We start from the raw sequence: 20,948 nt of genomic DNA, 5'->3' as shown, positions 1-20,948 counted from the left end.
AAATTTTGATTTATGAATATCCAAGACAGTTCCAAAGTGGTTAATTTTAAGTCTAATGTGATATATAAATCAGCTAATAGAATGTTAAATCTCGTTTAGCCACTTTTGTATATATTTCAGGATGTTTGTCAAGCCATCCGCAAATAACAATAAAAAGATCACTATCAAAATCATCCCCTAATAACGTTCACCATATCAATAAGGCAATATACATTATGCTATTTAGGTTACAATTTTATAAGATTCTTGATATCCAATTAGGTAATTTCGCGGGGAAAGTATGAAAAGGCGTATGAGAGAGAACTCTTCACCTCCTTGGTTTCATTGCTGCTTCAGTTGCAAGGGATCTCACATAGATTCAAAGAGCATGGATGAAAAAGAAGAAAGACCCTCGAGGAGGGAATACATTCAGGTTAAAGCTTGACGAATAAGGGTGTCTAATCATAGTGAAACATTCAATGTTATATTCATGTATTCATATGATTGGAAATTATGTTCCATTATTTCTCATAACATGTACTTTTTCCATACATACCACATTTTATAGTTGTATTGTGCACTCATGGGGGTTTTTTCATCTACTCTGAAGCTTGAAAACATATTAGTGATATGTATTATAGAATATTATTATGTATGTCACCAACTATCTCATTTGATAATGAAAAACATTTCATATAATTACATGTTCAAGTTTTCGATAGTTGTTTGAAAAATGTTTCCGAATTGAGCATATCTGTAGTAGCGACAACGAATTCGCGATCTGATATTTGTCAGTTGTAAACGCTTGAAAAATTGTCAAGACAAACCTTTAATTTGACTGGACATCAATCTCAAAGATGCAATCTCAGAGTATGTGACGCCACCAACGAAGAAAACGAGAGTCTTTTTCACATCCTCCTCAACAACATTGTCATTCGATGGTCCTTCAAAATCATCTACTATAACATCACCTTTGATTGGCTTCAAAGCATCAACAAAGCCATTAAAGGCATCCACTTTGTGGGCTTTTAGTTGAGTTTTAGGATCAGGTTGGCTACTCTTCACCGCGGTTTTTTGGGCTGCACATTGTACCATTCGCAATGACAATGGCGCGTATCCTGAATAAGAGTAACTGACGTCGGTTGGTATGGCTTCATTAACATCTTCTACGAAAAGTCTAAGATTTTTGCGTATTTGTGTGAAATAATAAGGGTTATTGAGTATATGTTCTTCTAAAATAATCAATAGTGTTAGGTATTGGTATCCATATGTCTAATTATGGTTAGATAAGTGCATAGAGAGAATTGTGGACATACTTGCAAGACATCCTTTTTGAGTTGGTCAAGAGTTTTGGTTTTTATGTTTCCGTCGCATATGTGCCCTAGAATGAGCAGACGAAGGACGTTGTGAATAGGGGCTTCCTCATATATGAGTCCTTCGACAGCTGACAATTGTGATTGAAAATCGAAACCAGCGAGTAAATCTATCGACTGTCAATCTCAATGATACGTTCTAAGTATAAAACCCACTCTGTTGTACCTCCAACACTGTACCGAAAGTATCACTTTTTGTTGCGTCAAGGAGTAACTCAGATAAAGCAGTGTGTAAACGCAAGCTTTGATGTTCTGATTTAAGACCTCCGAGTTTACCAACGAAGTCTTTGATTTCTTTCACTGTCTTCGCACTGTGTCTGTCCTGTTTAGGATAGTTAGCGCGGTCTCAAACAAGCTCCTCTCCTCACCTTATATCTCTGGTCAATTGTTTTAGCTATTCTATTCAAATATACTCCAATCTGTGAGAAGTTTATATCGCGGAGTTCCTCATAAACGGGGTCAGTCACGGCTGATAGCAGATGCTTCCTCTTTTTCTTAGGAGTCATGTTAGCTGCAGAAGTTGAGACTGAGGGTGTGGAGGGGGTACCATCTAACAAAGCAGCTTCAACCTCTATATGCGCTGAGACATGTCAATGGAGGTGCTATCACCCAAGCCAAACCCACCATTCTTGATCCCAATATACTCATCTATTAAACCGTTATACGTCAATTCCATGCACATAGGTGTTATCAAGTCAGTCGACCTATCTACCACAATCAAGGCGTCAAAGGTGTTCGATGAGTAGTTCAGATTTTCGACCTCTTTCTTGTTGTCGGAATGTAAAGATTGCTCTTCCAATCTTCTGCGTCTGATAAGTGGTATGAGTTCCTTTCGAGTGGTTAGTGTTGTTAGATATACTGACGCACACACACCTCAGCTGCTCTGCCTTTACCGACGATTGTGGGAAATGCTCCAAATTCCTTCTCTAAAGATAAAATAGCTGAACTTGAGTCATAGAGGATGGTAGAATTGCCATTCTTGACACATGATCAGATAGTGTTTGCTTTGATGTGACGACACTCACAACGAAGTAGTCAACGTAACTGTTCTGATACTCTAACGACAGCACATCATTCTCGATGGTAATAAAACCGACTGGAAATTCTAAGAATGTGACGCTATCTAGTAAACCAGCCTGAGAGAATTGATGCTCTAATAGTTTTGTAGTGCGAGGGACAGAAATGATGAAGTAATTGTGATATTCTTCATTAGATTGTAGTATTTGATCAGTTATCGTCTTAGTAGATTCTACAGTTGGTCTGCTAAAGTAAACGAGGTTTGTTGTTGTCGATCTCAGAGGGCCATTCTCTAGCCAGAAAAGCTTATCTACGCCGTGATGCTGCATTATATGAGTGACTAGTACTCAAGAATACGGTATGCACACCTTTAATGTAGACACTTGGGCTATTAATCCAAGTGGACCAGCGAGGTCAGGATGTAAAACAAGCGTCTTACTACCGGTCACCTTGATATAAAGTCAGAATACTCATAAATATAACCACTGTGACCCACTTTATCGAGCACATCCGTCAAACTCCTCAATAATGACTTTTTACGTGAATCAAACGTCATCGTTTTAGATAAAGAACGGGTATCTAGAATACATGGCTAATGTACAAACTATTTATTCTTAAAAAGCGAAGTTATCGTTCCGAGGAGTGAGTTCTGACGTGATTGATGTTGTGTTGTGAAATTTGGCGAGTTCGCACTAATACCGATGCTAAATCCTTGCTGAATGGTAGGAGAAATTGGTGGAGAATGCTGTTCAGTTATCGTATCTGAGTTGTCCGTCGATTCCACCCCAGTATTCTCTTTTAGACTTTCATTTAGACTTATAATCCAGACACCAGTTAACAATACTGTCGTGCCAGCTGTAATTGTAAGCAAATCAGTTTTCGATGTGTGTGTGTATTGCTTGAAAAATACCAGACCGTTTAATATGCTAGATACATTGTAGAAGCAAAACGCGAGTGGACAGATCAAGCTCGGATCGGCCAATTTGAGAGCCCTGTTGAGATACCAAAGTTGTAACACTGCAGAAACAACGAGTACAGCAATTAAGAGCCATATCTGCCAGTGCAGAAGTACTTTCCACTTGCCATTCTTAATGATTGTCTTAGAGAGCACATCTATACCGCCTTTGGCTAGGAGGAGACAGAAGCCGCTAAGTATGCCGCTACTAGAGGCGAACAAAACTGCTGGTCCATTCCGCTTGTGGCTTTTTGCGCTTTCTATAAATGGACTGGCTTCCGCAACTGAAGTATCTCTTTTGTGTTCCCACAAATGACCGATTGAAATGGTTGCACCTATAACAATCACCTGCAGTGCCAAATAAACCTCATTGTTAGTCTTACTAAACAACTTCATCAGCTGGTGATAGCTGAGGTGATCAGGAGAGAGGTCTGAGTGGTATGCGATCAATGTGGCGCCAATACAAATTAATATGATCCCCTGTACTAGCTCTCTACGCTTGTCTTTCAATAGTAACCGGGCGAATACGATGTTCGGAATAAGTGAAATCGCGCCCAAAGGAGCGAGAACGATGAGTGGCAAACTAGCGAGTTGTATGATTGTACCGAGGATGTTGAAAACTAAATAGATCGTGAAGCCGACTATCCATTGACTGAACTGCGTTAGTTATGACGTATAGCCGGTTTCAAGACTCACGAGCTGTAGTTCTCGATGTGCGATTTACGCTGTACTGTCAAACCGAAACTCTGCAATGCTGCACATGCTACTACTAGCAAAATAACGACAGCCAAATTCATGACGCGATGATGATTGATAATAAAACAAGAAAAGTACAAAGAAATGTCTGAAGAAAGCTGAAAATTGTTATTAAATTGTAAATTGAGATTTGTAAACCTGAATTTTTTTTTTCTAAATATTGCAATGTCCTCTAATTATGTATTATGCTGTAAATTTTTCTTAAAGTGAAGATGCGTCCAATACGGCTATAGATGCACCTAGTGTCCAGCCAAGTTCGACGCCATCGATTTTCTTTCCGGTTCCGATAGGTCTTTGTGGACCAAGTTCGTAACCCAATCCTAACAATCCATTCATGAATGTCAAGTCCAAGCACATTTCAGGCTTGTCATAAAGTACATCCAGCGCTTCTTGATTTCCCCTCCAATATTTCTTCCAGTTTGCTTCACCTTTACAAGCGTGTGATGCAAGCTTTTGGATTTCACCTCTTGCGAATGAGCTAGTTTTGTCATTGATTCCAAGTGGTGACAATCTATCGTAGAAGTATGACATAGCGAGAAGTGGTCCGTCAAATGTTTCCATAAGTGATGGTTGATAGACACCATTGAAGGAACATGGTTGTACTTCACAGACAGCATCTTTGGCCATGACTAATTCAATTACTCTGTTGCAGGCATCCCAACCATTTGATGAACCGACCATCGTCACATTTACTGGTGACTTGTGTGGAGGGTCTAATGTAACATGCTTGGAGGTTCCGTGTGGCATACATGGGTTTGGTACTTTGATGTCCTCATTCCATTCGTCCCAAGATGGTACCAATACGTTTCCGAATTCATAAAGATAAGCGATAAGGTTGTGTACTGATCTTCTGGCTTGCATTAAACCATAACCCAGGTAGGAGTGTTGGTAAAGAACATGCTGCTTACCACCGTAAGTGAGTGTATACTTGTGATCACCATCAGCTAATGGAGTAGCATCTGTGTGCCTAGACATTGGTTCAAAGACGATCTGTGTTGAAGCACCACCGAGGTCCATGACTGCGACGGTTGGAACTTTAGTATTGTCAACATCTGATCCGATTCTTTCTAAGAGATAATTGATTGTAATCCAGGCGTAAACACCCTCGTCACTGCCATCCATGACAGCAACATCACCCGGTCTGTCGCTCACATTGAATGGATACCTGGTGGTAAGACGATTGCGAACGGCGTCAAGAATCTCTTTACTGGCGTTTGGACCAATTTTTGAGTCAAGGATTCTCAAACCAGCTGTAGCCTTAACAGCGACAGGAGTTTGGGCGTGGAGTTCCTTTGGAATGACTCTGACAGCTTCTTTGAGAAGTGGATCAAGTGACTTTGCAGCTCCGAGTGGGTCATCAGCAAAAGAAGATAAACCGTGTCCTGGTTTTGTAGCCTTGAATGTCTCATATTCGAGCTGTGGAGTGCTGTAGCAATTATTAAACTTGTAAGCGTGCACACGGGAGCCAGTGGAGCCAGCGTCTATCATGACGACATATTGAACGAGTGGTCTGCCCTTAGCGGTTGCGTCTGGGTGTGGGGATTGGCAACCGGTAGTACCAGCGGGGTTAGGATCGTCTTCAAAGCTCGTCGGCAAGTCGGAGTTTGATGATGCGTCCTCGGAGAAGCTAGGGAAGGACTGATCGGCGTGGATGTAGTCGTGGGACGCAGGGAGTGCAGCTTCAGCCTCGTTGATTGGACCGGTGAACTTGATCGACTCGTCCTTTGTGACGTCGATAAGAGGGTCGGCTACGTCTTGGTTCGGGAGATCGAAAGTGTGTTGGGGGTGGACGTCTGCGGATGAAGTCAGTGTGGGGTGTGTGAAAGAGCGGGCTACTGACGGTGAGGCGGTGGTGGCGGTGTATGATCGCCCAAGATAAACCCAGGGCTGTTCTTCGATAGGAGAAAGAGAATGAAGAGAACGAGTGAGCCCCCGACGGCGTACTTCTTCCAGCCGGAGGAGGGGCCAAAGCGACGGTGTGTGGTCGCAGGGCTGCTGTTCTGGCCGTTCTCAGCGTCCACAAGTTTGAATTCCTGGGCTATCGTCAGTGATGATCACGATAAGAGTCTCTCTGCGCACGGAGGAAGGCCTTCTTGAGGATGATGCGGATGAATACATAATAGGCTGCAAAATTATTGTTTCCTCGCTATTTTTTTATTTTCGATTTCGTCGTAACTTCTAAGGAGTGAGCTGCGTATCCCCAGAGCGAGATTCTTCGCTGCGTATGATGACGAACGACGAATTTGAGATCGCGCTCTTCCGGGCAGTCATAAAAGCCAGGCCCGTCGGTCTCAACAGACACTTCCATTTCTTGTCTGTCCAGCAGTCTATGACGACCGAGCTCGGCCACGAGGTTGAGCTCGCGGATATAAAGCGCAAGCTCGCGAGCCTCTACGATCTAGACGGTCTCGACAGCCAGGTAGCCCGCCCTCCGTTCTTGACCCGCCTTCTGACGCCTCCCAGGACTTAGCAGAGGACGACTTCTTATCGAGCGTCGAGCAGTTCGAACTGCCGCACGACAGCGACTTCATCGAGCTCTGCCAGCAGAGGGCCTTCAGGCCGGCGAAAGACCGCGCGACGCCGCCCTCTTCTCCTATCATTTCGCCCTCAGAAGAGGATGACTCGAGTCTGAGCGAGGCCGAGGATACGACAGAGGAGCCCCAGCCGGTGCAGACCCGTCGGAGGAGCTCGGCTGCCCGTTCTCTCAAGCACGAGGACTCTGATCTGCAAGAGGATGACGCCCAGATAACGAACGACGACAACGAGGTCGACGAGGAGGAAACAAATACCCGCTCGTCCCGCTCGAGAACGGCAAAGGCTGCCGCAGACGCTCCCAAGCGCGGCAGGGGCGGCAGACCAGCAAAACGAGGCAGAACATCGTCGACGCGATCGGCAACCAAGAAGCGTGAGTCGCTTCCCTGCAGCCTTCGCATACTGATCATTCATAGGTTAATACATGACTAGAATGTTGTACTATATACTATTTATTGTACTTTGCAATCCCTAGCCTTCGGTGACTGGCTCTCCAAGGCCCGCATTTCAGCTAGACGTAGCTTGTCGTTGGAGGAGAGAATGCCTTTTTTCTCTCGATCCAACAACGCTCGCATCTGTGAGTCACGCTCACTTTTGCTTCTTTTGTCATGCTTGAGGGAAGCGAGTGGGGTTTTGATAGGGCCACCTGCTTGGATTCTCTCCATGTTCGGTATAACCTTCGCTAGGATACTAGTCGACTCTTTGTTTGTCTTTCTCTCCCCTGTATCACGCTCTTGTGGCTCTCTTGGCGGCTGCTTTGCTGTGGTATTACTATTAGACTGCCCTAGGCGCTTGAGGGCAGCCAATCCTGCGTTGTTCGATGCCGCACTTCTGCCGTTGTTCGCTAGTCGTCTGCTGGTCTGGCAGCGGTGAGTGGTGGGATGGTAATGGTAGGTGCAGAATGTCCGACTGCATTCGATGCAGCTTATGGGTGATATGAGCTTCGTGTTACAACTCTCCTGACTGCACATATCAAGCTCATTGTAGCTATTCTTTGACTTGCTCTTTCTCGCGATTTCCGCCTCCTTGTATGATTCACAGTAGTGATTCTCGTCTGAGTACTCGAGCGATGGTGTGGCGTGCTCTGCACAATAGTCTACTTTGCAATAGACACACTGTCGTTGCGTCAGCTTAGCTATCTACGTCGATAACACTATAGCGACCTTCGCAGGTAGAAAATCTGTCTTTCTACAGGTATCTAAACTACAATGCTTGCCTATCGTCAATATTTCCTCGCGAGTCATCCTCGACGTTCCTCTTCAAGCAACATTCATCACTAAGTGATGGAAGGCTTAGAAGAAATACAATCGAATGAACTAGAAGCTTTAAGTGCTATCTACGGCGATTTATTTCAGCTCAAGAAGCAGCTCAAAACAGCCTGGCAGGTAAGCACCAGCTTATCTTCCCGATAAGCCCTCTTATATGATGATATAGGGTGCAGCTAGTTTGCCAGAGTACATGATAAAGCTAGAGCCACTGGAGGATGATCTGAAAGCCTACGTCAGCATTGAGCTCCACGTAAAGATCCCGAAAACTTACCCAAACGTACCACCGCAATTGTCAATACGCAACACACGCGGTCTATCAGTCAGTCAACGTGACTATCTCACCAAGCAGGTTATAAAGAAATCCCGAGATAGTGATCTTATCGGCCAACCAATGCTTTACGATTTGGCAATCTTCTGCCAGGAGTATATCTCTACTAATCATACGATTATCGGCAATGCCAGTCTAGCCACGAGAATGCAAGAGCGTTTAAATGCAGTGCAAGCAGAGAAGATCCAGCGAGAGGAATCATATGAGGCAAAGAAGAGACACAAACAATCCCTCGAAGCTGACGCACTCGCACAGAGAATTGAAGCTGACATCAAGCGCAAAGAGGAACAAATTAAATCAGAAGCCGATAAGCAAAATACCCAATTGTCACGTCAAAGACAATACAAAAGCCATGACGTCTGGACTGAGACTTTCGATAACAATACAACAGTACATGTCGGTAATCACATCTCTTCAGATGGGCTGAGCTCCATCTATCTATGCTCAGTTGCCAACAGCGATGAATTACTTGAATTGGAAGTCTTTCTGATCAATTCGGACTATTACGATAAGAGCGCTGGAAAGAGAAAGCTCCAAGACGTTGCAAGGATCCTTGACAAATTATCTAAACTAAAGAGCGATCATATTGAGCATATTCATGCGTCTAAATTGCGGCCTCACCCTCAAGCCAGCGGTACGATTGTTTGGGAATTACTCATATTGCATTCGAGAACGAGTGGTATGAGCACTCTCAGTGACCTCCTCCAAGCCTGTGATAATTTCAGAGTTGATCTCGCGACGAGTTATCTCACCCAGATACTTGTTGGTTTGCAAGAACTTCATAAATTGGATGTCGTACATATGGATATAAGCCCATCAAATATCCTGATCTTACCTGGGAAAACACTGACTATTATACGGCCATCATATGCGAAAACTATTCTTAATCTTCACAGATCCAATCCAATAAATGAGCGAAAGATTTCAGAAATTTTCGTCAATGAGGGCTGGCAAGCACCTGAATGTCTAGAGACACAGCAATTTAGTCGTAAAAGAGATATATGGGATACTGGTGTTTGTTTCATTAATATGTTATTTGGCCTGGATGCAATGTCCTATCCATCACCGAAAGTGTTATTGGATAAATCAGGCGATGTTCCACAACATACTCTCGACATAATATCCTACATGCTGGAATCAAATCCATCACAGCGTGGTTCCGCTGTACAGCTATTGGATAAGTTATACAATTCGTCTGATAACTCCTCAAGTGTGGCCACAACCAGACCAAAATCATCAGCTCTCTATCACAATTCGTCAACGCCAAAACCACCCGCAACACCATCCATGTCTGTCAAAGCCGCTCCACCGATAGATCCATTTTGGCAATCAACGAACCAGCAATCGAATACAAGCAGGTTTAGGAGTGACTTCGAAGAAGTTGAACACCTCGGTAAAGGTGGATTCGGAGAGGTAGTCAAAGCGCGTAACAGACTAGATGGTCTTTTCTACGCCATAAAGAAAGTCAGATTGAAGTCAAACACAGATAGTAAACTCTTTAGGGAGGTTTTATCATTGAGTAGACTTAACAGTCGTTACGTGGTTAGATATTTTGGTTGTTGGATTGAAGAAGCTGCACAGACTGTCTCACAATCGTTTGCAGAGAAGGACGTGAACACTAAAAAAGCCGGTACATCAGACAGCTATAGCTTCTCGATGCACAAACTTCTCAACCCGAAGTTTGACGATTCATTGAGTGTTGCGAAGACTGCTAGCAGAGATGACGGTATTTTCTTCGAGGCAGACTCTGATGAAGATACTGAGAATGGCGAAGAAGATGAAGAAGAAGAGGAAGAAGAAGAAGAAGAAATTGAGAGTGAAAGCGGCACCAGTAGCAGCGATAGTGATAGCGAATTGAGCACGAATCAGGATACGCGGCATAATAGAAATTTCAACCATTCCCGAATTCTCTATATTCAAATGCAGTATTGTGAGAAACTTACACTCTCTGAAGCCCTAGAAGAAGGTCTCAGTGTGGATGAGAGGTGGAAGATCTTCCGTCAAATACTAGATGGATTGGCATATATAAACACCCTTGGAATTGTCCATCGTGATCTCAAGCCAAGTAATGTCTTTATTGACGCTCAAGGTGATGTAAAAATAGGTGATTTCGGTTTAGCGACACTTGGAGTGAACGATCCAAATTACAGCACAGTGTTTGACAAAGCGCTGGTCAATCAGTCAAATGATACGACTTCTGCTGTTGGTACGAGTTTATACATCGCGCCTGAAATTGCAAATAGTAGCGGTCGCTATACTGAGAAAGTAGACATGTTCTCCTTAGGTGTAGGTGCATAATTATCTGAGATATTACTTTTAACACATCCTAGATCATATTTTTTGAGATGTGTAACAAGTTTAGGACAGGTATGGAAAGAGTCCAAGTATTGCATCAAATGAGACAGCCAAAGCCTAGATTCCCAGCTACATTCCCAGATAACCTAACGACTGAGAGAAAGTTGATAGAATGGATGCTAAAACATGACCAAAGTGAGCGACCATCAGCTGCTGAGGTCTTACATTCGAGTTTGCTTCCTGAAACAATGGAAGAGGAGTATTTCGAGGAAGCTCTTAGAGTTTTACATCCCGATCAGCCAAGATATCAAAAGCTGGTTTCTCGTTTATTCAACAACTCACCAAATGCTCTGCAGTACCATACCTATGACACTGGCGGTGGACCGCTCTCTCCTGATGCTATTATACGCTTGGTACAAGAACATCTTGGATGGGTATTCAGATTACATGGTGCTGTTCCCCTAGAGCCTCCCCTTCTATCGCCCAAGCCGGACAACAGCGACAAAACTAAAGAAAAGGATGTAGTAAGCTTACTCGATAGTACAGGTTGCGTTGTTCATCTCCCCCATAACGGCTTGCTCGGCTTCGCAAGGATGATTCTTAAGCAAAATATCGTGCGTACGAAAAGGTTCTGGATGGGTGGGCGCTTCAAGCGCAATGTCGCAGGTGGCCAACCTATAAAAGAATCTGAGGCGAACTTTGACATCGTCTCTCCAACGACAACGAAAGCGATGGAAGGCGAGATTATGTCAGTAGTCAACAAAACACTTGAATTACCATTTCTGAAGACATCCAATTGGGAAGTGCGTATAAATCACTCAATTATTATCGAGATAATCCTTTCGCTCTTTCCTCATAAGAAACGTTCTGTTGTTTTGGGTATCTTTGACCAACTCGGTAAAGGTGTGAGTATGCCTCACATACGCAGCCAATTGGCTAGTCAAGTCGATAATAGCAGAAGTGTCACACGTTTAGAGGAACTCGATCATTTGCTTCTCAAAGGTAATGACTACAAGACTATACTGAATGATATGATGAAAGTCCTCCCACATTATAAAGAACAACTAAAGGAGACGTTAGAAGAACTAAACAATACGTTTGAATACTTCGCACGTAATCATAATCGTCGAAATATTATATTTGATACCACAACGATGCTCAACAACTCTTATGAGGATTATGCAACTGGTTTAGTTTTGGATATTAGCAGGAGAGTGGCGAAAGGCCGTCGAGAGGTGATGGCAATTGGTGGACGCTCTGACAATCTTCTGGAGAGGCTTTCACATACGACTAGATCGCTACCTTATATGGTCGGATTGCGTATAAATGCTGATGTCGTAGCCAACTGCCTGATGGAGTCGAGTAACAAGAAAACACCTTCAAAAGCAATGTCATCATATAAGAGCTACATGCCACGAAGATGTGACGTCTATGTTGGTAGTTTTGGTAATGCTTACAATGGCATGATGAGTGAAAGAATGGACGTAGCATCTACATTGTGGGATGCAGGGATCTCTGCAGACGTTGTAAGTTGTATATCTGTAATAGTATTCCCCCTAAATGATGATATAGATGTATGACGGCGCACATGCCTACCAGAGTCCCGACATGTTAATGGAGAGGTGCAGAGGAGAAGGTATCACATACCTTGTACTTCTCAAGGCTAACAGTACAGTAATGAAAGTACGCAATACATTATCTAAAAAGTCGGAAGAAGAAGGTGAGTGTTGTTATATTCTGGCGATGTAGCTAAAATAGCTATGCAGTCGATAGACATGATTTGGTCGATTATTTATCGAGGAAACTCTCAGAATTAAGACAGACACAAGAAGAGACTGCAAGGGTGCATGAAAAGGATGCCCCGGGTGTTGATATACATCTCGCAATGCCAAGCGAGATTGCATGGTCATTCAAAAAGGATGACAATAAAAATAGGATTAATAAGCGCAATAGGGCGCTGATGAGCGATAGAGGTGTGTTATTCTTTTCTACTCTGAAAACGATGCTAATCATAGATTATAGCTGAAAATGCACTACAAGAGTACGAGAATGTAAGCAAAGCGATGATGGCTGTCGATGTACCCCCGGTTGTATTTGACAGGATGTCAATGAGCAGTGATTGGATAGTTGATGATGATAAATTCAAACAAGTCCTAAGTGCAGGCTCGCCTCAGATTTCATCATATCTACACCTGATAAGAGAAAGACTAAGGGCTATTGAGAAGCTAATATTATTATTCAATATAAAAGATAACCGAATAACTCTGTTGAATACTGTAAATCATACCTAATTAATTATTTTTCGTTGAGAATGTCAAGACATTCCTGCACTCGGAACACCTTGTCGCGGGACTATGAACATCACATCTTTAAAGGATGGTGAGATAGCCAAAATAGCCAGTACTTTGGGATATAAGGATATCTTACAGCTTTCGCTCACGTGTAAGCGTCTAGAGCGACTCCTGCGACAATATCTATCGCGTAAGATCACAATAAGGGGACATGATTTGAGTACTTTGAAGGAACTACGGTGTAGAGCTAGTAAATTCAAGCAGTGAGTGCTACTACGCAATCGTGGATCAATCTGATTGTTTAGTATCACGACCTTAGATATCGACCTGCGGATATGCCTCTACAAGCCTAGTTCACGTAAGTATATAGCCATTTTAAGCTAGTTATAGACTCATTCATTCAGTTGCCAAGGAAGTTGCCCGAGGAATGCGACAACTACCTTCATTACATCACGTTTCACTCGCATGGGACCAACCGATCTATGATTCAATAGCCGAGAGCTTGAGCAATATACCTACTATATCATCACTCCATTTAGTTTTCTATGATACCCTCCTACTCGGATTATCTGTACGGCGGTTCACAAAATCAAAATTAAAGAATTGTAAAATAGAATGGTATCCCCGTGATGCAAAATATGTGAGTTGACACTTTCCTAACCAATCTCCTGTGTTCTTATCAATCAAACAGGGAGATGAACCAGATGAAGATGGTGATCCCCAACCATTACCACCGCCGAGCAACTCAGAATTTAACGATTTATTCTCTTTCATTGCACAATTTGGTAGCACCCTCGAGGAGCTCTCATTGGGTCCGCTTCCATTTCCATCAGACGTAATTGACAAGGATATTGAGACATCTTATAATTCTATGTTTAAATCACTCAAAGAACTTACTACACTCACTATAGCAGGTGTAGAACGTTCTTACCTCATTTGCATTAATGACAATGATGATATGTTCAAGCGGTTGAAATCTCTCAAGTTCGCTGATAGACCACCTTCAACGCGTGATAATATTCTTCGTGTACCTAAGCAACTCAAAGAACTAGAGCTTGTTGGACTCTTAGAACCGGATGAATTGGCTTACGCTTTGATAGATTTGCGTGATAAGCAACTAGAAAAACTAAAAGTTTCAATTATAATCACAGAAGATGACAGCTTGGAGAGGCTCTGCTATTCTATACCAACCATCAAAGAGCTAGATATAGCACTAGTATTCGGTGATGCTGAAGATGTACCTCTGAAATACTGGCCTGATAAGGTCATAAACATGTTGTCAAAGATGCCATTCCTTGAAAAGATAACAATACATCTCAATCTAGATGAATTATACGGTGATCCATCTCCATTAGCCATCCCTAACACAGAAAAATGGAGAGAATGGGATAGAAGATCAGTAGGCAGGTACGATAAAGCCAGTGCAGCAATAGCACACGCATGTACAATTGGGAATTCACGCGTGAATGTCATTGAATGGGGCAGAGCACTCAAATATGATCAAAGAATGATAAATGGAGGATTCAAGAAGAGGTACAACTGGGTATTAGTGCTAAGCGACCTAGGTGCGCCAATTGGAGTCGATAGAGTGACTATGGAGGAGTAAGCATAAGTTAATTGATTAAGGAAGGCGTAAAAATGTCAGAGTAACTATGACTATAAAAATTGTCACGGTCAAACCCTACAAAATCAACTAAAACAGTTAGAAATTGCAAGTACTTCTATTATTTAATAGAAATTGACTACAGTTTTGTGTTTATATTTTCATCATACATTTTTCTCGCCTTCTTTTAAAACTCACACTTCGTCGTTCAAGTTCAAGAAGAAAATGTCAGAAGCGAAGCAAAAGAAAATAAATCAAAAATCTGAGAGGAGAAAGCAAAAGGTTGAAGCTAGAGGTGGAGGAGAGAGACCAGAGCATACGCAGCAGGCCTCACAGCATCATGGTAGTGTCAAAAGCGATGGAGGGAGTGTAGTGAACAGTACAGCACCAGTAGCGACGACAGCCAGTCCATTCAAACACCTTCATAAGTCTCCAAATACTATCGTGAAACCTGAGAATGTACATCCTCAAATATCGAGATTGGGCTCATTACTATCAAACTTCTCTATTGTTGGCGCAAACGCTCGCACTTTAGCTTTAATGAGCGGTTTGAAGCTCGTTATTGGTTCATATAACACTCCAGCTGGTACTACCCTCTCTAGGAATCTCTTGTCCGTGATCTCACCTCAGATTAGTCATTTGGAGAGCTGTAGACCGAAATCTTTATCAAACGGTAGCGCTATTAGATGGCTTAAATTGCAAATAGCCAATATTGATCCTGATATGGATGATAATGACGTGGGTTGACTACACATTGCTATGTATTTCTGATGTACTGAAAGGCTCGTAATCACCTCTGCATGCTCATAGATTGTTACGTTAGAGACAGGATTACACTCGCAGATGACGAAATAGTTAAGAACACACTCTCAAAGCTCTCATCAACTGTCCAAACAACAATCTTAGTCTATGCGCGATCATCTATCGTCGAGAAGACCTTAATAGAGGCGAAAAAAGCAGGAAAAATGCTATCAGTTATTATAGTTGACTCGAAACCTTTGAATGAAGGTAAAAACCTCCTCACTAGATTGACAGATATGGGCGTTGAATGTACATATGCTCACTTATCAGCCTTACCATCACTCTTACCAAATATTAACATGACTCTTTTGGGTGCTCATGCGATATTAGCCAATGGTGCATTATACTCTCGAGTCGGTAACGCTTCAGTAGCTCTTTTGTCAAAACTCCATAACGTTCCGGTGTACGCTTTAGCAGAATCTTACAAGTTTGTTGACAGGATGATGCTCGATTCTATCACGACGAATGAAATTTCACCACCTGATTTATTCGAATTGGATGTAAACGGTTTGGGACAGAATGTTAGACAGGAATCATTGTTATACGATGTTACACCACCAAAACTCTTAGAAGCAATCATTTCTGAAGTTGGTATTCATCCGCCTTCATCTGTCTCTGGGTTGATGTTTAGGGCGAGAGCTTAGAATTTATGTTGATGCATGTATTACTTTATTAAGCAGATATACAATGATAGTAATAATGACGATTTCGATGATATGTTATCAAATTGAATAAACATTCAGAATGTCTCATTTAGCGCGTTTTTATTAGTCTGCGTTTATGAGAAGACAAAAAACGCTTTCACGCGATAGAGACGCGATTGCTAGAAAGTAATAAAGAATCATCTGTAATGTCTTTAGAGAGGGATATCCACCATTCTCCTTGTACTGCTTCTTGAACCATTACGGTGATGAATTCAGCTCAAGCAACGACGAGCAATCCAGTTTCTTTCAATTTCGACGCTGGTTCAAGCACACCACCAAAACCAAAAGCTGCTCGTCAACGAATACAGCGACCAACTCAACCTGCTTCTCTCGATTCCGGCTGTAGATATAGATATAGACCGACAAGTCGCACAAAATTAAGAAGTGACGGCGATCTTAATAGTATGGGAATGAGTGGGTACAACCACAGGAATAATTCAAGTTCTTCTCCCTCATCCGCTGGTCGATTTAGCCACGCGATACTGTCTTCGTCTCCGCTCGCACCACAGGATGCAGCAGATCCAAAAAAGAGACTCTGGAAGGAACGTTTCAAATCGCAACAGCTGCGTAAGATCGCTAGAGCTAAAGATGTAGATAGCACGAGAATGAACTCCAAACAACTGTTCAATTTGGATGAGGTAGATGATGAGGAGGACGATTTCTTGGGCGATAGAGTGCGTTTATTTACTTTAACATGTTTATTTAGCTAATTGGAACTCAAGATAATGGATAAAATGACAGAAAGTGATTACAACAAGTTCCTTAGAAGGGAAGAACGGAAGTACGATATACATGTTGGATCAGACTATGATCCATTAGAGTTCTGGAGTGACGCTGGCGAGGATATACCCGAAGATTTAGAAGAAATGGTCGAGATACCAAGCGAAGAAGACGATTTTGATGATTTATTTAATGACGCAGAGTTAGACGCTTTATATGACGATTATTTAGCTAAAAACACTCAAAATACATCAAATAGAGAAGATACATCGATGGATATGTCATGAAAAGTAATTATAAGACTTGAACAATCGCAGTCTAACCCTCTCAATGTACAATTCTTCAGTATCAGATTGATCAACCTCCAATGTAAGGGGGTTTAGTCTTTCAAAACCCCAAGATTGTTTAATTTCTGGTTTTTTATGCGGGCTTAATATGCAGAGATACTTTGATTGATAGGATAATTGAGTTAAGAATGAATATAATGCACTATTATCAGAGATTAAATGCAATGCAAATGATATAATAACTAATTCGAATTCGCCTTCTAGCTTTCCTTGAGCAATATCTTGGAATGATAAAGGTAGGCAAGTCCTACCTGTTCTTTGAGTGTATGCAGACATTGTGAAAGGATCTGTTGCGATAATTGAAGGTGACTCTTCATTTCTACGTTTATAAAAGTTCGTGATAATCTCAGTGGCTTCTCCGCTGAATGAGTCGTTAGAAAGAAGGCACTCGATAGACGTTAGAACTTACCTTCCGCAACTTAGGTCGACGATAGAGGATGGCTTAGGGAAGGTGGATAGAAATTTGTTTAATGTTTTTGTGATACCGTAAAAGTGTGGATTCCTGTAACTATTGTGGACTTGTTTGTAGTAGTTATCCACTCCTTGCTCGTAATTCTTTCTCATTACGATATTGTTGATGCTATATGTCTTAATATTCGTAGCTTATTCAGGAAAGAAGCTCACCTTCTCGAATCTACGCTTATCTATGTTCAATTTAACGTTATAGCCGACGACACCAGCAATTCCTAATAAAACTGAGAAATTTCTCCTATTAATAATTAGTTTCCTTTTCCAGTCCGTTTATTAAAATATTTTCTTACAAAATCTTAGGGTCCATACTCTCTCGGAAGAGCTACGACTGCAATCCATCGACGCGATTTATAAAAATTAAAAATTAAAAAATACGCGTAATTTCTACATCTATTGGACTTTATTACGATTTTAACGAAATTTTAATGAAAATCAAAGTAAGGAATCAGATTCCAACAGGCTATAAGAAACCAACCGCCGCGTTTACACCAACGGAAGCTCCACCATCGCCAACGAGCAATCCACCTAGTTTAGGTGAACTCAGTGATGATGACTTAGTTCCTTTACCACCTACACCACGTCACTTGCGGAGGAAACAAGTGATTGATGACGATTTAGATGCCAAACCAGAACAAGTACAGGTGTTTGTTAGAATGCGTCCAGCGGATGTTAATCCTACGGCAAATAATCACGTGAATATTCATAAGAAGCACCATTTATACGATATAAATAAGCCAACAAACACAATAACCCTGTCAAGTAACCATCCCTTAGTTGAGAAGAGAAGCGCAGGTACGCCAACTAGACATTCAAAGAATAGCGATTTCACATTTGATTCGTTACTTCTCCCACCAGCGCGTACCTGCTCTTTATATGATAGTCACATAACAAAACTCATCCATAGTTCGATGGCTGGCTATAATTCTACGGTATTTGCGTACGGTCAGACAGGTTCTGGTAAAACCCACACTCTTACTGGTACGGAAGACGAGCCTGGTATTATTCCATTAGCTGTTGAGCAAGTATTTGAAGAGATTTACGATGTAAGTATTAACCTCTTGCCTTTTTCGTTAAGTTTAACGCCTCAATAAAGGACCCTACACGCGAGTTTTTGCTGAGAGTTCGTTATTTGGAAATCTACAATGAAAAATTACGCGATTTACTTGGGCCAGCTACACAGAATGAAGAATTGCGTGTGAGAGAAGACAAATCTGGCAACACTTTCGTAGAGAATCTCACTGAGGTTTTAGTTACGACCCCGCAAGAAGTCTTAGCACTCAAAGACCAAGGTGATATGAATAGACACGTTGGTGCAACCGACTGGAATGACAGAAGTAGTAGATCACATTGTGTCTTCCAAATAGTTGTAGAATCATCAGAAAGACAATCAAACTTGACGAAACATTCTGTTTCTCGTAAATCTACTCTCAACCTGATCGATTTGGCTGGTAGTGAGAAGGCTACCACAGACACCTCACGGAGATTAGAGGGTAGCAATATTAATAAATCACTTCTCGCGTTATCGACCGTCATTAGTGAAATTGTGAAAACACCGAAACCAACACATATTCCGTTCCGAAATAGCAAATTAACTTATTTACTTAAACCCTCCCTATCCGGTGATGCAAGAGTTGGTGTAGTCTGCACAATTGCAGACGGAATGGAACATCACAATGCAACTCTCGATACTTTGAAATTCGCAAGAACGATCAAGAAGGTTAAAATACAAGCTAAGAGGGGTGACATACTTGATGGAACTAAAGATGCACTCTTACAACAACATATCACTCAAATTAAGATATTACAAAAAGAAGTAGCGTCGTTAGAGTCCAACAAGTATGAGGAAATACGGCATGCTATAGCAGAAGAAAGAGCGGCTAATGATGAGAAGGTCTTTTATCAGAATAATCAAATTGATCAACTCAAGAAAGAATTGGACGATGCTCGCAAGCTAGTACTAAACAGTACGAGTATCGATGGTGAAGATATAAGTCATAGGCGTCAGTCACAACTTCGTCATGGACAATCTAGACGTCTTTCGGACATGGGTCTTGGTGTATCTGCTCCAGGTTTTAGTGTTCCACAGAGCAAGCGGAGAGTACTGTCGACTGGTATTCCAGTGTCAACAGATGAAAATGTGGGTTACTTATGTGAAACATGTCAATTACTAACATAATATCCTTAAGGATGAATTTGAAGCAAGGTTGCGCGAGAAAGAAGAAGAAGTTGAAGCGCTGCGGACTCAGTTAGAAGAAATACGTATTGAGCAATCTGAACTCACTTCACGCTTTGAAGATCTAAAGAATACAACGCAAGAAGATAGTACTGCATCTTCGAATCTACGAGAAGAGATTGATAAAGCGAAGGCTGAGAATGATGAATTGCACAACAGGCTGTCTCAGACCCTTGAACAACTCAAGCAGGCCATGATACTCCAAAAAGAACAAGCTGAGAAAGATTTAAACAGTAGCCAAGATTTCGAAGACTTGAGATCTGAATTCGATAACCTTCAATCAGCCAGACAAGATGACGAATTACGTTTGTCGTCACTTGAATCACAAAATGAAATGCTCAAGGATGATCTTAAAATGGCTGCCGAAAAGAAAGAAACGCTTGAAAATGAGATGAAAGAATTTGAAAGTGAGCGTGACAGCCTTTTCGAACGCCAGAAATTACTCGAAGCTGAGACTAGAGGGAATGCGGAAAAGATCGAAAAGCTCGAAGAAGATGCAAAGAAGAAAGACAATGATTATGAGAATGCGATCAAAGAAAAGGATACAGTTCTTGGAAAGTTGTCAACCCTTGAGAAAGACATTGCTACTATAAGAGATGCTCTGAGAACTGCCGAAGCTGCACAAGAAAAGATCGCGAAGGAGCGTGATAGTTATATGGAAGATAGTATTAAGGCACTTGAAACGCAGAAACAAGCTGAGAAGGAACGTGATAACTACAAAAAGAATATTACCAAGGCAATACAAGCACAGGAAGAAGCGGAGAAAGCACGCGATTCTCACAGAGAGGAGCTTAACGTTGCTGTGAATGCGCGTCAAGAAGCGGAGAAGGAGCGTGATAGCCATAAAGAAGCAAGTTCAAAGGCCTTGCAAGGTCAAAAGGACGCTGAGAAAGAACGTGATAGTTATATGGAGGACAAATCAAAGGCTTTGCAAGCGCAAAAAGAGGCTGAAAAGGCACGTGATCACCACGAAAAAGAACTTGTCGCTGCTATCAACGCAAGAGATATTATTCAGAAAGAACGTGACAGCTACAAAGACGATATCACAAAGGCTGCTCAAGCCCAGAAAGAAGCTGAAGAGTCTCTGAAGTTAGCCGAAAAGGAGCGAGATGAACACAAAGACGAGCATGGCGTTACCAAGTCCACTCTCCTAGCTTTGCAAGATTCTCATGACTCTTTCAAGACGAAAAAAGAAGAAGAGATTGCTTACTTGAGAGAAACACACGAAGAGCTTCAAAAATCATATGATATTCTCAAAGATACTCTTACCAAATT

General features: G+C 41.9%; 10 protein-coding genes across 10 annotated transcripts; 5 read left to right on the top strand and 5 right to left on the bottom strand.

The window, feature by feature from the left end:
• Window positions 1-575: 575 nt before the first annotated feature.
• Window positions 576-2,925, bottom strand: WALSEDRAFT_68960 (Sec1-like protein; the record flags this gene model as incomplete). The annotated part of the gene is made up of 10 exons (XM_006958330.1): window positions 576-760; window positions 807-1,251; window positions 1,296-1,462; window positions 1,509-1,674; window positions 1,721-1,932; window positions 1,977-2,181; window positions 2,226-2,330; window positions 2,378-2,692; window positions 2,738-2,818; window positions 2,866-2,925. 10 exons carry the CDS (start codon window positions 2,923-2,925, stop codon window positions 687-689), a joined length of 1,830 nt encoding a protein of 609 aa, XP_006958392.1. The 3' UTR covers window positions 576-686.
• Window positions 2,926-2,973: 48 nt separating this feature from the next.
• WALSEDRAFT_38317 (hypothetical protein) lies at window positions 2,974-4,158 on the bottom strand (the record flags this gene model as incomplete). Its single annotated transcript, XM_006958329.1, has 2 exons — window positions 4,021-4,158; window positions 2,974-3,976 (listed from the first exon to the last, which is right to left on the bottom strand). Exons 1-2 carry the CDS (start codon window positions 4,119-4,121, stop codon window positions 2,974-2,976), a joined length of 1,104 nt encoding a protein of 367 aa, XP_006958391.1. The 5' UTR covers window positions 4,122-4,158.
• On the bottom strand, window positions 4,119-7,932 carry WALSEDRAFT_60385 (hypothetical protein). The gene is made up of 3 exons (XM_006958326.1): window positions 6,160-7,932; window positions 5,921-6,113; window positions 4,119-5,873 (listed from the first exon to the last, which is right to left on the bottom strand). Exons 1-3 carry the CDS (start codon window positions 6,196-6,198, stop codon window positions 4,282-4,284), a joined length of 1,824 nt encoding a protein of 607 aa, XP_006958388.1. The 5' UTR covers window positions 6,199-7,932; the 3' UTR covers window positions 4,119-4,281.
• WALSEDRAFT_68957 (hypothetical protein) lies at window positions 6,280-7,272 on the top strand. Its single transcript, XM_006958328.1, has 3 exons — window positions 6,280-6,499; window positions 6,544-6,959; window positions 6,991-7,272. The coding sequence occupies exons 1-3, from the start codon at window positions 6,305-6,307 to the stop codon at window positions 7,016-7,018; spliced, it is 639 nt and encodes a 212-aa protein (XP_006958390.1). The 5' UTR covers window positions 6,280-6,304; the 3' UTR covers window positions 7,019-7,272.
• On the bottom strand, window positions 7,009-7,858 carry WALSEDRAFT_32578 (hypothetical protein). The gene has a single exon (XM_006958327.1). The coding sequence runs from the start codon at window positions 7,581-7,583 to the stop codon at window positions 7,065-7,067; it is 519 nt and encodes a 172-aa protein (XP_006958389.1). The 5' UTR covers window positions 7,584-7,858; the 3' UTR covers window positions 7,009-7,064.
• Window positions 7,896-14,507, top strand: Gcn2 (kinase-like protein; the record flags this gene model as incomplete). The annotated part of the gene is made up of 10 exons (XM_006958325.1): window positions 7,896-7,997; window positions 8,047-10,494; window positions 10,539-12,029; window positions 12,076-12,223; window positions 12,270-12,476; window positions 12,526-12,660; window positions 12,823-13,057; window positions 13,100-13,152; window positions 13,199-13,434; window positions 13,486-14,507. The coding sequence occupies 10 exons, from the start codon at window positions 7,896-7,898 to the stop codon at window positions 14,398-14,400; spliced, it is 5,970 nt and encodes a 1,989-aa protein (XP_006958387.1). The 3' UTR covers window positions 14,401-14,507.
• An 87-nt stretch (window positions 14,508-14,594) lies between these two features.
• Window positions 14,595-15,876, top strand: WALSEDRAFT_60383 (nagb/rpia/CoA transferase-like protein). Its single transcript, XM_006958324.1, has 2 exons — window positions 14,595-15,135; window positions 15,180-15,876. Exons 1-2 carry the CDS (start codon window positions 14,623-14,625, stop codon window positions 15,840-15,842), a joined length of 1,176 nt encoding a protein of 391 aa, XP_006958386.1. The 5' UTR covers window positions 14,595-14,622; the 3' UTR covers window positions 15,843-15,876.
• A 234-nt stretch (window positions 15,877-16,110) lies between these two features.
• WALSEDRAFT_54511 (hypothetical protein) lies at window positions 16,111-17,328 on the top strand. The gene is made up of 2 exons (XM_006958323.1): window positions 16,111-16,576; window positions 16,625-17,328. The coding sequence occupies exons 1-2, from the start codon at window positions 16,307-16,309 to the stop codon at window positions 16,907-16,909; spliced, it is 555 nt and encodes a 184-aa protein (XP_006958385.1). The 5' UTR covers window positions 16,111-16,306; the 3' UTR covers window positions 16,910-17,328.
• On the bottom strand, window positions 16,111-17,745 carry WALSEDRAFT_68952 (hypothetical protein). The gene is made up of 5 exons (XM_006958322.1): window positions 17,732-17,745; window positions 17,594-17,678; window positions 17,379-17,549; window positions 16,625-17,330; window positions 16,111-16,576 (listed from the first exon to the last, which is right to left on the bottom strand). The coding sequence occupies exons 3-4, from the start codon at window positions 17,531-17,533 to the stop codon at window positions 16,904-16,906; spliced, it is 582 nt and encodes a 193-aa protein (XP_006958384.1). The 5' UTR covers window positions 17,534-17,549; window positions 17,594-17,678; window positions 17,732-17,745; the 3' UTR covers window positions 16,111-16,576; window positions 16,625-16,903.
• A 348-nt stretch (window positions 17,746-18,093) lies between these two features.
• WALSEDRAFT_18515 (kinesin-domain-containing protein) lies at window positions 18,094-19,616 on the top strand (the record flags this gene model as incomplete). Its single annotated transcript, XM_006958183.1, has 2 exons — window positions 18,094-18,483; window positions 18,534-19,616. 2 exons carry the CDS (start codon window positions 18,094-18,096, stop codon window positions 19,614-19,616), a joined length of 1,473 nt encoding a protein of 490 aa, XP_006958245.1.
• Between the last annotated feature and the right edge of the window lie 1,332 nt (window positions 19,617-20,948).

This window comes from Wallemia mellicola (genome assembly GCF_000263375.1).
Source record: "Wallemia mellicola CBS 633.66 unplaced genomic scaffold WALSEscaffold_9, whole genome shotgun sequence".
NCBI classification, from domain to species: Eukaryota; Fungi; Basidiomycota; class Wallemiomycetes; order Wallemiales; family Wallemiaceae; genus Wallemia; species Wallemia mellicola.
Note: the sequence above shows the minus strand (reverse complement) of the source record. Positions and strands in the feature narration are given on the sequence as shown.

What these genes read in the sequence shown, in the direction of transcription:
- WALSEDRAFT_60385 (XM_006958326.1), bottom strand. Translation starts at nt 6,198, where the DNA reads ATGTATTCATCCGCATCATCCTCAAGAAGGCCTTCCTCC. An exon ending in CCTCAAGAAGGCCTTCCTCC is followed by an intron (nt 6,114 to 6,159) that starts GTGCGCAGAGAG and finishes ACGATAGCCCAG; the next exon opens with GAATTCAAACTTGTGGACGC. An exon ending in ACCGCCACCACCGCCTCACC is followed by an intron (nt 5,874 to 5,920) that starts GTCAGTAGCCCG and finishes CTTCATCCGCAG; the next exon opens with ACGTCCACCCCCAACACACT.
- WALSEDRAFT_68957 (XM_006958328.1), top strand. Translation starts at nt 6,305, where the DNA reads ATGATGACGAACGACGAATTTGAGATCGCGCTCTTCCGGGCAGTCATA. An exon ending in TAGACGGTCTCGACAGCCAG is followed by an intron (nt 6,500 to 6,543) that starts GTAGCCCGCCCT and finishes GACGCCTCCCAG; the next exon opens with GACTTAGCAGAGGACGACTT. An exon ending in GCAAAACGAGGCAGAACATC is followed by an intron (nt 6,960 to 6,990) that starts GTCGACGCGATC and finishes AAGAAGCGTGAG; the next exon opens with TCGCTTCCCTGCAGCCTTCG.
- WALSEDRAFT_54511 (XM_006958323.1), top strand. Translation starts at nt 16,307, where the DNA reads ATGGGAATGAGTGGGTACAACCACAGGAATAATTCAAGTTCTTCTCCC. An exon ending in ACGATTTCTTGGGCGATAGA is followed by an intron (nt 16,577 to 16,624) that starts GTGCGTTTATTT and finishes TTGGAACTCAAG; the next exon opens with ATAATGGATAAAATGACAGA.
- WALSEDRAFT_32578 (XM_006958327.1), bottom strand. Translation starts at nt 7,583, where the DNA reads ATGTGCAGTCAGGAGAGTTGTAACACGAAGCTCATATCACCCATAAGC.
- WALSEDRAFT_60383 (XM_006958324.1), top strand. Translation starts at nt 14,623, where the DNA reads ATGTCAGAAGCGAAGCAAAAGAAAATAAATCAAAAATCTGAGAGGAGA. An exon ending in CTGATATGGATGATAATGAC is followed by an intron (nt 15,136 to 15,179) that starts GTGGGTTGACTA and finishes ATGTACTGAAAG; the next exon opens with GCTCGTAATCACCTCTGCAT.
- WALSEDRAFT_68952 (XM_006958322.1), bottom strand. Translation starts at nt 17,533, where the DNA reads ATGAGAAAGAATTACGAGCAAGGAGTGGATAACTACTACAAACAAGTC. An exon ending in GTCGACCTAAGTTGCGGAAG is followed by an intron (nt 17,331 to 17,378) that starts GTAAGTTCTAAC and finishes CGACTCATTCAG; the next exon opens with CGGAGAAGCCACTGAGATTA.